Here is an 18,063-nt window from a genome sequence, read left to right as displayed (position 1 = left end):
CCCCCCGCGGGAACGAACGGCTGCCTCAACTTGTGAGGCTTCCTGCAGCATTCTCCCTGGCTGAAGCACTTTCACACAGGTAGGAAGATGGTTTATTTAATCTTTTCTTTGCTTATAAATGTTTATTCAGGTTGGATTTATTTGTATAATATTTGTATAAGTATAAATAAGGATTTATTGTAGAATTTAATGACTTCCCCCCCCCCCCCCACCTTGTTCTGGACGCCTAATTTGTAACCTGCGCCTGATTTTTTTAATGTGTAGAACAGGTTTTTTCAGTTCTACAAAAATCTTCACTTGCTCCATTCTAAGTTAGTTTGGAGTACGTTTTCACTGTGGAAACTTTGAAATCAGGCGTCTGTGGCCGGACACGCCCCCTTTTGAAGAAAAAATTCTGTTCCAAAGTGAAACTGTTCTACCTGACTAGAACTGCAGAAAAAAAAATGTGGAGAATTGCGATTTCTAAGATAGTCTGTTCTCCACCAGTTGCTCCTAAAAATCAGGCCAAATCATGTGGCAACTTGAGCCCTAGGTTTCTGCCCTAGATGACAGTAGTTGTAAAGTTGTAAAGTTGCAATGTAAGTCATCCATTGGACAATGAATGCAAAGATATAAAGCCTCACACCAATACTGTGTGAACCGTGGTGATCGCTACAGTAATACTCCGCCAACACTGGAAAAGGGCTTACCAACAATAATGGCCTGAACTTCAACTGTAAAGGAAATACATGACTGAGAGAGCATTAAATGAGGCACAGGTTTGTGAGACAGTGAACTCCTCATCCATCCACACTGAAGGGTTGGAGGTAGAGGAATTATGATTTGAACTTTGCTTTTACTAATGTTCATGGTGGTTATTGTGAGTTACGAGTAACAATAATGCTCCCATGGTCACAGTATGTTGCTAACAACGGAACAGTGTGGAACTGTTATTGCATTCTGGTGCAGAGCTGTTTACTGAGCTGAGTATAATTACACAAGGCCTGTGCACTAAACAACTGCTCAGGATGTTTCACATCAACAGTGCCTGCTACACAGGGGATCTTTGAACTCAGCCATGTATTGTACATACTGACCAATAAATTGCACAGCAAGTAGTATATAATAAATTGTTAATAGTGAATTAGATATAGAAACATAGAAAATAGGTGCAGGAGTGGGCCATTTGTCCCTTCGAACCTGCACCACCATTCAATATGATCAGGTGAGCTCAATATACCGTGCAGCACATACTCAACAGTACATCACACAGAGAGCTCTTTATATGGAGTACATTATCCAGAGAGCTCTATATACTGAGTCCATTATCCAGAGAGCTCCATATACTGCGTACATTATACAGAGAGCTCTATATACAGAGCATTGTTCCATACACTGAACAGTATAGACTGCACAGTGCAGTCTCTATGTTGGGCTATAAATACAAACCCTTTATGAAAAGTTTGTTTACAAATTGGAAATCGTCTAGGTTACAAGGTCAATTAGGGTTTTTTTTAAATGAAATGTTATCCAGTGCTCTCGTTGATTAATACGGTCCATTGTTTGTGATGTCATTGCCCATGTCCTTGTCTTTCTCTGTCTCTCCCTTCTCATTGGCTGATGCAAGCAGTTGAGGATGTTATCCATTACTTCTATGATAAAGCGTGGTATGGTACAATGCAATATAATCCCTGCTGACTGCATGCTGCATGAGTGACACAACCCTGCATGCACAAACTCGGATGCTTGATGTTTGATGAAATGGTTGGATTGTGTGTGTGCGCACATGTGTAATATATACAAGCTGAAATTCACTGTGAGCACGGGCCTGGGAGAGCAGCTCATACGTCATAACGTTGTATAATCAGGCCCGACAACTGCTGCAGAAAAATGGCACCAGAACAATCTAAAGAAAAGCCATTGACATTGAAAATAACATGTGTTAATGAGCATCATGCCCACTAACAATACCTCGCAGTGAATTAAGGCAGTAAGTTCATGTCCACTCAGTTGAGGTGTAAGCCACTCATTTTTTGAGCTGTTTATGATGACATCTGATTTCCTCAACTGAGCTTACCTTGTCATTCGCTGACGTATGTCCATTATATTCTCATATAGTATGTACAGAGAGTGAGACTTTATGTTTTATTCAAAGTTTCTCCCTCTGATTTGCTGACCCGTTTACTTAGCAAGTGGTTCCGGAGCACAGGAAGTAGCACAGAGGATAAATTCAAGTCAATGTATAGAATGGGCATTAATGGAGTATTCCAAGAAGTGAGTCTGTATCCCTAAAAGGTGCAGGATTCATTTCCGTCTTCACCGATAAGATGTTGGGACAGATCACCCGCCCGATATAGAAACCACCCGGTTTTCATTTCTATTGATTTCAGTGGAAATTAAAATCGGGAACGTTCCATAACTGGCTGCCAATCCGGCCCCAGTTTACCTTTATAGAGTATTCAAGAAGTCAGAAAATAGTCCAGGAATATTTTCTCCAGGAAACTGCAGGGCTACTGAGAGGTCAAAGTATTTTTGACAAATTCATCAAGTTCAATAATATCCTTCCAATCTAGACCTTACATCCATATGATCAAGAATGAGTTTTTTTTTGTAACTGCCTCGATTGTATAAGGAATGAGGTTTGATGTTTTTATCCTTGTCTCATTGGAGGCACCTGGTTGATAGCATGAAAGCCAAATTGGTCTTAAGTTACGTTTAATGACGACCATTAAAAACATGTCTCCCTTCCAATGATAAAACGCTGCCATTCAACCATTGTTACTCACCAGAGGCACACTGCTCTCTTAGCCTTTCTTACAGGTTTGTGTCTCATCACAGTTGAGTATAAAAGTAATTATAGGTACAACGTCTGAAATTCAGCAGCCTCGGGACCGAGACCATGCTGGTTTTCGGATTTTTCCAGATTTCGGACCTTGCTGTTGGCACTCCTCACCACCTGCCAATCCTCCGCTCCTCACTGCCCGCGGCTCCCCGGCACGGTTTTTACCAGTTTCATCATCCCTCGTCGCCCATTGTCACCATCTTGGCCGCCTCAAAAATGTCTGGATTTTGGACAATTCTAGTTTTCAGACAGACAGATTCCAGGTGTTGTATATGAGAAAAAGATGCATCCTTCCCCAAAGGACAACATAACAGCCACACTGCTGTTAAATAACTTACTTACAAAACAGCATGTTTAACAAGTGTGTTACTGATTTCCAACATCTGCCAGCCATTCAGAAACGTTGTGGTCTGTGACTGTTTTCCAATCCTGCTGTTGCACTGTCACTCCACAACCTTTCTGCCTTACAACCTAACTCCCCTCCTTCAAAACCTTTCAGCTCCCTCCCCAAATTCTTCCCTACTTCCTCCTCAGTCCACTGACCCCATCATTCCTTTGGATGTTTTGTTGCATTAAAGGCTTCTGCTCAACGGGAGTTCCCGTCCTTCCTGAGCTCACCTTAGGACACTTGCGTTATGGTTTTATCGCAAAAATCCCGATTCAGATTCCAAAATACTAGTTCGCAAGGAGACCCTTGTAGCATGCTTGCTGCATGTGGGGAGAAAGCTGAGGTGTTTCCTTCCCCTATTTCCGTGACCTAATCCAGCCTCGAGATTAAAAAAAGCCACCGGGAATGGTTTTTCATCTGATTTCCTCCCCCACCTTGCAGAAGTGCTAAACTGCTGCTCCCCTCCAACGATTGAAATTGGGAGCTGGTCAGTTTATGAAGCACTGTGTAGATATGGCCCAAAAATGATGGTTCACTTTCAACAGCTGCATGTCGGTAATGTATCAATTAGTGAGGCTTGGAAAGAAAACCCTGCCATCGGAATTAAAATAAAACTGGTGGGAAAGCCCAGAAACCTTCCGATAAAAGCTCCAAATCCCCAAAGCATGAATCTATCTTTTGGATGCTAATGCACCTGTGTGTATTTCCAACACTTTCTGTTCTTATGCCAGAAATACCAACTAACTGGCAGGGTCAAAATGCACCAGTTCTTGCAAAATGGAGAGATTTAAAAAATCATCCAGCCTCATTCCTTAATGGGACTAATGCAAAAAATCTTTTCCCAAGTGTAATGGGAATTAAATTGCATCCTTCGAGGTTGAGCACGTGGAAAGAGAGTTTTTCAAATCAGAGAAACATTTGAGCTAAAATTGCTAATATCAGAGAATTGATAAATTAGCTTTATCATTATTGGCCACATTTCGATTGGTGACACACCGGCATAATAATGTCAGAACCATTTTGGAAGTGTAATTTGCCTATTAAAGCACACTCATCTGATGTTAGATCATTTTTAATATGGCATTATCTCCAGACTTCCCAATTTAGTTGATAAAAGGCAGACATCTGTTTGCCGAGTAGATTCATTTTCTCGATGCGGGGAGCCCGTGCCATGAGCAGTGGGTGCTCAACAGGCTGTTAATTTACTGGAATGGGCTCAGAATAGATGGAGTGCAGCTGTCTGTTGGTTTAATTTCACTATGTAAATGGTAGTTTACATTGTCTCCTCTGTGATGCCATCCCCGTGCAGACCTTGTTAAAATGGTTCTCTGGCAGGGCCTAGACTGACAACAGTGAACTTTACGCAAAAAGCAAATCTACAATAACAGAATTTAAGCTAATTAAACAGTCTGCATTTTATTGCCTTAATTGCTGATTTTCTATTAGATTTTGAATGATTGGAACTGAGCAGCTCATTGTGAGATTTTTATAATACAAAGTAGTTAGAACCACTCATGGGGAAGCAACATCCAGGCAAGGTGACATAGTTAGAGCAAACTGGTGACAGCTATAATATCAATCCTCTAACATAGTCATTGAAATTCTTCAAGTGTTTGTTTCCATCAAATTTATTCCACCTAGATGCTATTGAGAACACTGTACTTAAAGGGGAAGTTTCGCCACCTTTAAGAATCAGCTGGTGTTCCTGCTATCAGTATCTGGTCACACCCGCTGGAAACGGGACAGTTAAGTGAGGACTGAATACGAGAGAAGAAGGAGTGAAATCTGAAATAAAAACCAAGTGTTGAATACACACAGCAGGTCCTTCAATATTTAAGATTAACATTTCAGCTGTGTCCCTTCATGGAGACTGAAATATGAGCATCTCAGAGATGTTGAAGAATCAGTTAGGCCAGCACTTTAAGAATGACCACTTGTCAGATCTCAGTTCCGTAGTGAGAATGCCATAAACAACTATCCTTTAAATTGTATTCAGTGTAAAAACTCTCGAGGGGGGGCTTAATCTGGCATCTGCTATAACTGCTGTTACTAGACCGTCTGCTTATAAGCAGCAAAGGCTTATGTTCCGAGTGTTGATCACGAGAAATTATTTGGCACCAAGGAAGTCCCGATAAACAATAAGCTTGCTCTGATTGCCTGTTGGTTGCGTTTGCCGTCGGCTTTGGTTAATTAACAAATGTGGCGGCCAGGGAGGGTTTAGTTTCAACAACAATAAAACTTTAATTTCTACAGTGCTCCTTGTACAAGAGCTGTCTACGGGAGCTTTACAAAATGGAGGAAAGATGGTGAACACTGAGCAGAAAGGAAGGGAGGGTGACAAGGTTAAGGGCAGCAAAGGCACGGTTGAAGAAGGTTTTGAAAGGAAAGAGGGAGGTGGTGAGGGAGCGGCAGCTCCAGACACTGTGACTGAAGGAGCAGCTCCAAAGCGAGCAGGGAACAAGAAGTAACCTCGTGTTGGAGGACTGGAGAGTGCGTGCAGGGACATACAGCTGGAGGGGAGCAGTGAGATCGGATGATGCATGGCCATGGAGATTTTAAAGGGACGATTAGTATCTTGAAGTTGTCACATTTTCTTCACTTCTGAGCTAAGTAGCTGGGATCTCTTGTGTGGTTGAAGCCACTTATCTTGAGAGAGAGAGACACAGGCATGTTGCCTAGCAACAAACACATCAGGATAAACTAGGTCAAGCTAGAGTTTTACTGCAAAAGGTGCCCCAGATTAATGTGATTGTCCAGACACAATGGGAGGGTCGACAATTTGGTAAATCCATTCTTAATCTTCCCATTAAAAAAAACTGCTGAGGATATGATTGCACAATGTTCACCACCCTGAATACCCTGTCCCCAATTACCTCCATTGTCTCCCTACACATTCAGTTCAACATCCTTATCCTCATTTACCAATTCCTTAACAGGCTCATCTCTCCCTACCTTTGCAAGCTCCTAGCCATATGTGCAAGTCTTCCCCCACTAAGTATCTTGAACATTTTACTCCATGAAACGTGCGATATAAATTCAGGTTGATCAGAGTTTATTGCATGACAGTTGAAAAGTGCGACATCCCCACTGACCCTGGGCCAAGACCGCCCTCAGTGGAGGAAGTGCATCCTGGGACGCTGAGCACCTCCAGTCTCGTCGCCGAGAGCATGCAGAAACCAAGCGCAGTAGCTACACTGTTGGACGAAGTATAATTCAAGAAATAATGGAGGCTTGTAAAAAAGGAACAGCAATAATCATGGGCGATTTTAATCTCCATATTGATTGGACAAAGCAAATTGGCCAGGGTAGCCTTGAGGAAGAGTTCATAGAGTGTATCCGGGATAGTTTCCTTGAACAGTACATTGCGGAACCAACCAGGGAGCAGGCTATCTGGTACTGTGTAATGAGACAGGATTAATAAACAATCTCCTAGTAAAGGATCCTCTAGGAATGAGTGACCATAACTTGGTTGAATTTCAAATTCAGTTGGAGGGTGAGAAAGTTGAATCTCAAACCAGTGTCCTAAGCTTAAACAAAGGAGACTACAAAGGTATGAAGGCAGAGTTGGCTAAAGTGGACTGGGAAAATAGATTAAAGTATGGGACGGTTGATGAGCAGTGGCAGACATTTAAGGAGATATTTCATAACTCGCAAAAAATATATATTCCAACGAGAAGGAAAGACTAAGAGAAGAGATAACCATCCGTGGCTAACTAAGGAAATCAGGGATGGTGTAAAAATTGAAAACAAGGGCATACAAAGTGGCCAGAGGATTGGGAAACTTTTTAAAAACCAGCAAAGAATGACTTAAAAAAAAATCGAGGGAGAAGATAGATTATGAAAGCAAACTAGCATGAAATATAAAAACAGATAGAAAGAGTTTCTACAGGTACATAAAAAGGAAAAGAGTGGCTAAAATAAATGTTGGTCTCTTAGAGGATGAGACTGGGGAATTAATAATGGGGAACAGTGAAATGGTAGAGATTTTGAACAAATATTTTGTATTGGTCTTCACAGTAGAAGACACTAAAAATATTCCAATAGTGGATAATCAAGGGGCTATAGAGAGGGAGAAACTTAATACAATCACTGTCACTAAAGAAGTAGTCGGTAAAATAATAGGACTAAAGGTGGACAAGTCCCCTGGACCTGATGGCTTGCATTCTAGGGTCTTAAAAGAAGCGGCCGCAGAGATAGTGGATGCATTGGTTGTAATCTCCCAACATTCCCTGGATTCTGGGGAGGTCCCAGCAGATTGGAAAACCACAAATGAAATGCCCCTATTTAAAAAAGGAGGCAGACAGAAAGCAGGAAACTATAGACCAGTTAGCCTAACATCTGGGCAAATGCTGGAGTCCATTATTAAAGAAGCAGTAGTGGGACATTTGGAAAAGCATGATTCAATCAAGCAGTGTCAACATGGTTTTATGAAAGGGAAATCATGTTTGACAAATTTGCTGGAGTTCTTTGAGGATGTAACGAGCAGGGTGGATAAGGGGGAACCAGTGGATGTGGTGTATTTGGATTTCCAGAAGGCATTCGATAAAATGCCACATAAAAGGTTACTGCACAAAATAAAAGTTCACGGAGTTGGGGATAATATATTAGCATGGATAAAGGATTGGCTAACTAACAGAGAACAGAAAGTCGGGATAAATGGGTCATTTTCCGGTTGGCAAACAGTAATTAGTGGGGTGCTGCAGGGATCAGTGCTGGGGCCTCAAGTATTTACAATCTATATTAATGACTTGGATGAAGGGGTGGAGTGTAATGTCGCCAAGTTTGCTGATGATACAAAATTGAGTGGGAAAGCAACTTGTGAGGAAGAATGCAAAAAATGTGCAAAGGGATATAGATAAGTGAGTGGGCAAATATTTGGCAGATGGGGTATAATGTGGGGAAAATGTGAGGTTATCTACTTTGGCAGAAATAATAGAAATGCAAATTATAATTTAAATGGAGAAAAATTGCAAAGTGCTGCAATACAGAGGGACCTGGGGGTCCTTGTGCATGAAACACAAAAAGTTAGTATTCAGGTACAGCAAGTGATCAGGAAGGCAAATGGAATGTTGGCCTTTATTGCAAGGGGGATGGAGTATAAAAGCACAGGAGTCCTGCTACAACTGTACAGGGTATTGGTGAGGCCACACCTGGAGTACTGTGTGCAGTTTTGGCCTCCGTATTTAAGGAAGGATATACTTGCATTGGAGGCTGTTCAGAGAAGATTGGTTAGTTTGATTCCGGAGATGAGGGGGTTGACTTCTGAAGATACGTAAGTAGGTTGGGCCTGTACTCATTGGAGTGCAGAAGAATGAGAGGTGATCTTATCAAAACATATAAGATAATGAGGGGGTTCAACAACATGGATATTTCCACTCACAGGGGAATCTAAAACTAGGGAGTATAGTCTCGGAATAAGGGGCCGCCCATTTAAAATTGAGATGAGGAGGAATTTCTTCCCTCTGAGGGTTGTAAATCTGTGGAATTCTCTGCCCCAGAGAGCTGTGGAGGCTGGGTCATTGAATATATTTAAGCCGGAGATAGACAGATTTTTGAGCGATAAGGGAATAAAGGCTTATGGGGTGCGGGCGGGGAAGTGGAGTTGAGTCCATGATCAGATCAGCCAGGATCTAATTAAATGGTCTACTCCAGCTCCTATTTCTTATGAAATATGAGAAACATCCTCAGAATTTTCTGTAAACCAGCTGATTCTGGATATTCTTGAGTGTAGTTGTAATATTTAGCTTTTAACTTAACCCGTCACTAAGGCTACTGAATACTCACTGGGGTAAGTGAGCTATAGAACCATGTGGCATTATTATCCTGCTTTGGACTTGGGAGATAGTATGCTGGATACCCTGCTTGGTTAGAGGATTGCTGAAGAGTGCAGTGCAGGAATCATAGAATCATAGAAATTTATAGCACAGTAGGAGGCCATTTCGGCCCATCGTGACCATGCCAACCAACAAAGAGCTATCCAGCCTAATCCCACTTGCCAGATCTTGGTTCGTAGCCTTGTAGGTTACGGCACTTCAAGTGCATATCCAAGTACTTTTTAAATGTGGTGAGGGTTTCTGCCTCTACCACCCTTTCAGGCAGTGAGTTCCAGACCCCCACCACCCTCTGGGTGAAGAAATTTCCCCTCAAATCCCCTCTAAACCTCCTACCAAATACTTTAAATCTATGCCCCTGGTTGTTGACCCCTCTGCTAAGGGAAATAGGTCCTTCCTATCCACTCTAGGCCCCTCATAATTGTATACACCTCAATAAGGTCTCCCCTCAGCCTCTTCTGTTCCAAAGAAAACAAACCCAGTCTATCCAATCTTTCCTCATAGCTAAAGTTCTCCAGTCCGGGCAACATCCTCTTAAATCTCCTCTGTACCCCCTCTAGTGCAGTCACATATTTCCTGTAATGTGGTGATCAGAACTGCACACAATACTCTAGCTGCGGCCTAACTAGTGTTTTATACAGTTCAAACATAACCTCCCTGCTCTTGTATTCTATGCCTCGACCAATAAAGACAAGCATCCCGTATGCCTTCTTAACCACCTTATCTACCTGGCCTGCTACCTTCAGGATCTGTGGACCTGCACTCCAAGGTTCCTTTGTTCCTCAACACTTTTCAGTGTCGTACTATTTAATGTGTATTCCCTTGCCTTGTTAGCCCTCCCCAAATGCATTACCTCACACTTCTCCGGATTGAAGTCTGTTTGCCACTGTTCTGCCCACCTGACCAGTACATTGATACCTTCCTGCAGTCTACAGCTTTCTTCTTCATTATCAACCACACAGTTGATTTTTGTATCATCTGCAAACTTCTTAATCGTACCCCCAACATTCAAGTCTAAATCATTGATATATACCACAAAAAGCCAGGGACCCAGCACTGATCCCTGCGGAGCCCCACTGGAAACTACCTTCCAGTTCAAAAACACCCATCAACCATTACCCTTTGCTTCCTGAGCCAACTTTGGAAATTAACTGATTTCATTTATATATCTATTATTATAAATGTTTTTGAGCATATCTATCACACACCAGGTGTCACACCACTAAAACGCAACTGAAAAAGAGTTTTTTTCCCCACTCTCTTTTTGACTTTAACCTGAGGAGGTTGTTGAGATAATCGGGCGGGCCTCAGTTGGGAAACTGGAGAAATCTCAAACAATCGTGAGTCTTTAATTGACCTCATGATGTTCCTATTTAGGCCACTTGCATACAGGGACCACCTGCGTCGTGGCCTGAGACAGGCCAGGTGAGCAGCGAAACATCACAACCCTGGTCCAGACCTAAGACTTGCTGCGAACACTGCCACTGGTGATGAGTTAGTTTAAATCAAGTTTGGAAGCCGTCCTAACACATTCGGATGTCACATTTACAAAGGCCCAAAGTCTCAAACTATAAAACAAAAAAATGTCGCTCATTCATGCTGTGATCAATTTCAGGTTAATTGCCGTTGGTTTCCATATTCGCCTAAAGCCAGAAATGTTCAAACTTGCCTCCCTAACATCAATAAATCTGCAGTGAATCTCGGGACCGATATCGATCAGCAGCATGCCCCTCCGTTTCAGGCAGCTGGAGCAGTGGCTGTAACTGGGCAGGCTTGAGTTAGCAGCGATGCATCCCAACCATGCTCCAAACTCCCGCTTAACACCAGCACTGACACAGGACATCCACTAGTACAATATAGAAACTCTGCTCACCTAATCGGAAGGGTAGGATCACAGTATCCCGTACAATTTCTTAACTTTTCATTGGATTTGAGCTGTGCGACCATTTCTAGACCACTTTTGCATTTACATAGAAACATAGAAAATAGGTGCAGGAGTAGACCATTCGGCCCTTTGAGCCTGCACCACCATTCAATAAGATCATGGCTGATCATTCCCTCAGGACCCCTTTCCTGCTTTCTCTCCATACCCCTTGATCCCTTTAGCCGTAAGGGCCATATCTAACTCCCTCTTGAATATATCCAATGAACTGGCATCAACAACTCTCTGCGGCAGGGAATTCCACAGGTTAACAACTCTCTGAGTGAAGAAGCTTCTCCTCATCTCAGTCCTAAATGATCTACCCCTTATCCTAAGACTATGTCCCCTGGTTCTGGACTTCCCCAACATTGGGAACATTCTTCCCGCATCTAACCTATCCAGTCCCGTCAGAATCTTACACGTTTCTATGAGATCCCTTCTCATCCTTCTAAATTCCAGTGAATAAAGGCCCAGTTGATCCAGTCTCTCCTCATATGACAGCCCAGCCATCACCGGAATCAATCTGGTGAACCTTCGCTGCACTCCCTCAATAGCAAGAAGATCCTTCCTCAGATTAGGAGACCAAAACTGAACACAATATTCCAGGTGAGGCCTCACTAAGGCCCTGTACAACTACAGTAAGACCTCCCTGCTCCTATACTCAAATCCCCTAGCTATGAAAGCCAACATACCATTTGCCTTCTTCACCACCTGCTGTACCTGCATGCCCACTTTCAGTGACTGATGAACCATGACACCCAGGTCTCATTGCACCTCCCCTTTTCCTAATCTGCCGCCATCCAGATAATATTCTGCCTTCGTGTTTTTGCCCCCAAAGTGGATAACCTCACATTTATCTACATTATACTGCATTAGCCATGCATCTGCCCACCTAACCTGTCCAAGTCACCCTGCAGCCTCTTAGCATCCTCCTCACGGCTCACACCGCCACCTAGTTTAGTGTCATCTGCAAACCTGGAGATATTACACTCAATTCCTTCATCTAAATCGTTAATATATATTGTAAATAGCTGAGGTCCCAGCACTGAGCCCTGCGGCACTCCACTAGTCCCTGCCTGCCATTCTGAAAAGGACCCGTTTATCCCGACTCGTTACTTCCGAATCAACCACTTGAGTAGAACAACTGCTTGAAACATCACAATGTTCTTTGATCACAGTCTGAAATTAATGTGTGGCGCCAGTAGTTAATGGATTGAAATCATCTCCACACTTGTACACATGAGAAATGTAATACGAAATGTTTCACCGGTGGGAAATTTTAATACGGCTCTGGTAATTTGACTTGCGGTGTGCACACTGCGCCAGAGTGTAGCCCAGCAGAAGTCTGAAGCAGCACCTTCCTTTTCCTCATTGGATAACGGACGGCCATGTGTTGAAGGCAACGCATTTAATTCCATCAAGACAATGTGCTGTTGGTTACTTCGCATTCTGGTGTAAGGAAGGCGGCAGCCAGTTATTCTCCTAATACCTGTGGAGAGTGAGTGTGACCTGTACGGTGATGATCAATGAATGATCATGGAGTTTACACACAGAATGATACGGGAGAGAAGGAGACCATTTGGCCATCATACCAGTGCCAGCTCTTTGAAAGAACTCTCCAATTAGACCCACTTCCCTGCTCTTTCCCCATAGCCCTGCAAATTTTTCCTTTTCACTTATTTATTCAATTTCCTTCTGAAAGTTACTATTGAATCTGCTTTCACCACTGTTTCAGGCAGCGCATTCCAGATCATAACAGCTTTCTGCGTAAAACTTATTTTCCTCCTGTCGCCTCCGGTCTTTTGCCAATTACATTAAATCTGATGTTCTCTAGTTACTGACCCTTCTGCCACTGGAAACAGTTGTCCTTGTACATAGAGAGTCAGATCCTTCTCAGTTTCATGCTAGTTTTCAAATGGCACGAATTAAAGTTCTTGTTGCTATTGCAGGGTGATGTATACTACTTGTTTTTGCAGAAGTATATAGCATTAATCTGGGATCAACATTTAAAGAGCAGTAACCTTCGTTTATAGAAACTCCTGGTATAGAAGATCACCTCACAGCACTTTACAAATACAAGAGGAGGCCATCGAGAAAGATGCACAAAGTTTTGGACGGGTTGGGTGTGTGAAGAGGCTTCTGAAGGAGGGGAGAGAGGCTGCATTCTGGGCTGGTTTACGGGGAGCATTCTAAAGGACCGGGCCAGGTGATGGAAAGCTCAAGCACTGATGAAGAAGGGGGGTTTGAGCAGTAAGTGCGAGTTGGAGGAGTCTGTAGGCACTGGGATATGCAGCACACCCGGGGCAGGGGTAGGTGGTAGGAACTTTAGTATCACCTACCAGTCCATGAAATCACCTCATTTATTGTCTCGGGCAACTTTATCAAAAACATTAAATTGCTGCATGATCACCGCTTTTGCAGGCGTCTCCATTCTAAATGCGAGACACTGGCAGAAGATGCACAGAGTGGGGAAAAGTGGTGCCCTGGAGAAAGAGGGCCTAAGAGGAGAGAAACTCTTTCTGTCCAGCAGTCAAGTCATCGGAACGCTCAGAGTTTGACAGATGAGTCTGTCAGTTTCTGCTGGCTAGATTCCTCATGCCTGAATTGTCGAGACCAGCGTTTCTGCTGGGTGTGGTTAACCCAAAGCTGAGCTGGAAATAGCTCACTTAGATATTTTACAGTGGCAAATAGCAATCTTTTTTGTACATAATTGGATCCAGTTTGTCAGTATAACTGGGCCATTCCGTTGATTAACAGCACCCTCGTAATGTTCCTTTATGATGTCTTCACTCCACCTTTCCCAGGTGTTGTGCTATGGCACTTATAATATATAAAAATTCTTGAGACTTCCTCTATGTCACCCTTGATTCCTGTTGTCACGATTTAGTAACACTGTTGTGACATTGGTAATGCCTAAAGTGTAGTGGTAATGCGTGCTTCATGTAGTTTGATGGACAAAGCAATAAACCATGCTGTTCGATCCTCCCACCACTGGTGTCGCTGTGACACGGGTGACTTTGGTCCACTCATTGCTTGGTTTGTTAGAACAAAATGAGCAAGATCACAAAGCGATTCACTTATAAATAAGTAAATGTTCACCGGCCTGTTCTACCTTATCACATTAAACACCAATGATGCAATAAAATGCAAGACCAGAAACCAAAAATCAATAAATGCTAGGAAATGGAAAATGCTGGAAATACACAACAAGCCTGTCTGCTGGAGAAATGATAGGTTCCTGTTTTGGGTTTAGCCCTTTGAGTCCTGACCAGCCTTACACCAGAAACATTTAGCCTATCTTTTCTCTTGACAGCTGCTGTCAGACCTGCTGTGTATTTCCAACATTAAACAGGAAGAGTACTCTGCAGTGTTACAAATGCTGCATGGCAGATTTTGGTGCCATAGAACAGCAAAGATGAATTATGCCAAATGAGAATGGGCTGAAGGATTGTCAGAATTACTGGAGACTCCCCTTCCATTAGTCTAACTTCTCCTCAGTCAGGAATCAGTCGATACAGACGCCCATTTTTGTCTCTGTTATTATGGAATTCTGTTCCACAGGAGAATTACAGGGGTCCTTTGTACTTCTGAGGCACTCTGAACCCTGGTCTGTCCTCATCTCTGCCTGTAATTATTCTGAATTGTCTCTGTGCAAGTGCCAAATTGATCAGATATTAACACGCCTGCAGATTCAAATGAACTTGCACATAACAAAAGCATTTTAACCTAAGGTTTTAATCTAAGATGTCAAAGGTACAAAGAGAGAGAAAGCGAGACATTATTTGATCCTAGTTTTTCTGACCTGGAGCTGGGAATTTACAAGCACCTGCTAATCAGCAAATTCCCCTGTTAAAAAGCAATTAGCCTCCAATTGACCTCAGGGAAGGCTCATTTATACCAATTCGATTTTGTGCCTTTTAAATGGCAGACTAATTAAACACATCATATTAACATGTTCTGTCGTACATGGTTGGGCAGGCCTGGCATTATATTAAAGAAAAGTCTGATTTACCATGAGCAATGCCACTGGAGATTCCCTTGGATTATTTCATTCTCAGGATGTGCACATCGCTGGCAAGGCTGGCATTTATTGCCCACCCCTAGTTGCCCTGAGGAGATGTTGGTGAGCCTTTATCTTTGTCGTGGTTTGATACACTGAGTGGCTCACTCGGCCATTTCAGAGGACAGTTAAGAGTTAACCACGTTGCTGTGCGACTGGTGTCACATATACAGACCGGGTAAGGACGTCAGTGGTCCTTCCCTAAAGGACATTAGTGAACCAGTTGGGTGTTTACAACAATCTGACAGCTTCATGGTCACTTTTACTGAGACCAGCTTTTTAATTTCTAGATTTTTTAAACTGAATTCAGATGGTGGGAATTGAACCCACGCTCTCTGGATTATTGGTCCAGTGACATAATATCATTTAAAAAGTAAGATTTTCAATTCTTATTTCTCTTTTGAATCTTTTGAACCATGTTAATGTGTAATGTATGATACAGACTTGTATGTTACCACATGTTCAAAACAATTCTCCCATCCATTCTGTGAACTTCCTTATCATTCTGCAGTTACCAAATCCAATAACTCCTGACCTTCCCTCTGTGATCTGCTTCAAGATTTCATTACAGTTCTACTGAATGGCGGTTCTCCGTTCACCCAGTGTTTGTGTCATATGCTTCTCTTAGACCCAAAATTCTACTCCTGCATGGTGTCCAGAAATGCAAAACAAACCAGCATGACCGCAGCAGTAGTTTTTGTTCTCGGCAAAAATGTATTGCGATTAACATGTTCTAAAATGCTTTTTCTTCCAACAGCCTCCAGTACTACAGCCTTCCAGCCACACATGCAGCTCCAAAGAACGCGGCATGGGAAAAGTAGCAAAACCAGTCCGTATCGAGGACCCCAGTAGGTGTGTAGAGAGTGTGTCATGTGAGAGCTACTGCCAAAACAACCAAATTGCACAAGCTGCTGTTTCCTCAGAGATGGATCCAGATAAGCTCAGCTTCCGTCTGCCCACCCAACTGAAGATTGGAGATTCTAATGACAGGCCGGTGCAAGAACACCCAATGTACAACAAGGCCAGACAAAATCTGAATGTTCCACCCAAGGAATGTGGGCATAGTCAGGTTTCAGTGCAGCAGGCCGGTTTGCCAAGCTCTTCAGTATTTACAGAAGAAGTTGCAGCTAAAGACTATCGGCCCAGGTTTGCTTTTAGACAGTGTCTACCTTCCAAGGATTTGAGTATCAAATCCAAGATCCAGACTTCAGTAGTGAAGTCTTCTCTACTCTCCAAGCCTAGAAAAAATGCTGCTCCAGTCTCTCGCACAGAGTTTTTAGCTGTAGAGAGTCCAGTTCAACTATCTATAATTGCTCAAAAAGAATCAGATCAACTCCGGCTACCAGTGCCCATAAACCTTTCAACACAAAAAGATGAACAACAGAAGAGAAAGTCTAAACTACCGCCATCCTTGTCTTCACCGCTTCTAAGCATCAAGACTGCAGCATTTTCAACCAATCCTGGGTCACATGCCAACGAGCACCAGGATGAATCCTGTTTTGAGATCTTGCCATCCAACAAGCTGCAGAAAAAGCGGCCACCCAAAGTAGACCATTCCCGAAAGGCCCAGGGTTGTGACTCCCAGCCAGAGAAATTTGCAACTTCTGTCCGGCAATCCCGCCTTCCTAAACCAAAGACGCATGCGTCCAGTCCCTCAACCTGCAACTTCCAGGGTTGACTGAAACCTGTATCAAACATCTCCATTGCAAGATGCGCTGCAGGATAAGGTTCCATCAATCTCGAACTGGCAACTCTTGACTTGGCCTAATTTACTTCACTCGCTATTGACCTGATTCTAAAAGACAGCTCCTGCAGACCTGACTGATGCAATGTCAAAGGCTTGGGCATTTGCAGACTCGAGAGATAGTTTATATTTGCAATTTGTGGCCTTTTTCTTTGGAAGAATACAAAGCCACAGGGTGTGGGAAAGTTTGGTCAGAAACGGGATGATTTGGCCAGGGTGGGATAGGGCATGGCAAGAGAAAATGAACTGTGGAGCAGTTTATGAATCTGTAATGACCTGGACATGAATCACTTAGGTGTAAAGGTTGATGGTGGCATAATGGACAGGATTTCTTTGAAACAAATATTGTATTAGTTGTTGCATTATACCATTGACTTGCATTTCAGTTAGTCTGCATGAACATGTTGTGATTAGGAAGACAATTACAGAAGGAGCCTTACAGGGAAACTGGCCATCCTAATCTCAAGTGGCCAGTCTAAGTTCAACTTTTTTGTTTGTTAGGAACCATCAGCTTAAGAATATATTTAAGTTAAAATTCTGGAGGGGTAGGTTTCTAAAATAAGTAATAAAATAAAACTCTGCATTAAAATGCCTGGTACAGGAATCATACTTGCTGAATCTCTGCCAACAAACAAGTGCTGCTCAGTAGGAATGGGCATCAAGACTAATGCACCTATTGCTTCAGGTTGGCTTTGCCAGAATCTCAGTGAAGGCAACTGAAAGGAGTTGGCACTGGGCACAGTGTAAAATATCACCCTTCCACCTGCAGGCTGGGGGAGATACAATATTGAGATCATTTAGTGGAAAGGGATGGTTATGCTCTCCGTCCACATAATAATCGTGCGTGCGGGCTTTTCCATGTAACGGTTGCTGTGCAACAGCCACTTGTCAACAAATATGTTACCTTGATGGCTAATTATCAATTGTACATTTTCAGTACCTTGTATAAATGATGCCATGGGTCTCCACTGACCTTTCGCCCAAATGGATCTGGGTTTAAATTCACGCCAGACTCATGAGATGAAAGTTTTCCTCTCCTGCCTCTATGGCTTTTAATGATCTTCACTGAATCTTTTAGACAGTCTTCCCATCCAGTTCCCAGTGGACACCGTGGACAAGTCCACAGAACAGAATTCTGCACTAGTTTGACAGCTTCCCTCGGAAAGGCGATACAAACAGATGGTGTGGGGATTTGAAGATCCCTCGATGATGTGCCAGACTAACTGCATCTGACTTTGGAACCATGCAGCTCTGCCATGATCTTGGCATGCTTCATCTTGGGCACAACATTCATGTGT

At 42.9% G+C, this 18,063-nt stretch overlaps 1 protein-coding gene across 3 annotated transcripts in view; it reads left to right on the top strand.

The window, feature by feature from the left end:
- Window positions 1–17,354, top strand: part of ccser2a (coiled-coil serine-rich protein 2a) — a 723,588-nt gene extending 706,234 nt beyond the window's left edge. For 2 of the 3 annotated variants that reach the window (XM_070865515.1, XM_070865514.1), the window contains one exon: window positions 15,779–17,354. In XM_070865515.1, the coding sequence (XP_070721616.1) occupies window positions 15,779–16,699 (921 nt within the window). In that variant the 3' untranslated portion in view covers window positions 16,700–17,354. The remainder of the gene's footprint in view (window positions 1–15,778) is intronic. The other variant, XM_070865516.1, reaches the window with a different exon arrangement.
- The last annotated feature ends 709 nt before the right edge of the window (window positions 17,355–18,063 follow it).

This window comes from Pristiophorus japonicus, chromosome 22, assembly GCF_044704955.1.
Source record: "Pristiophorus japonicus isolate sPriJap1 chromosome 22, sPriJap1.hap1, whole genome shotgun sequence".
Classification (NCBI taxonomy): domain Eukaryota; kingdom Metazoa; phylum Chordata; class Chondrichthyes; family Pristiophoridae; genus Pristiophorus; species Pristiophorus japonicus.
The sequence above is the reverse complement of the archived record's forward strand: the minus strand, read 5'-3'. Positions and strand labels throughout refer to the sequence as shown.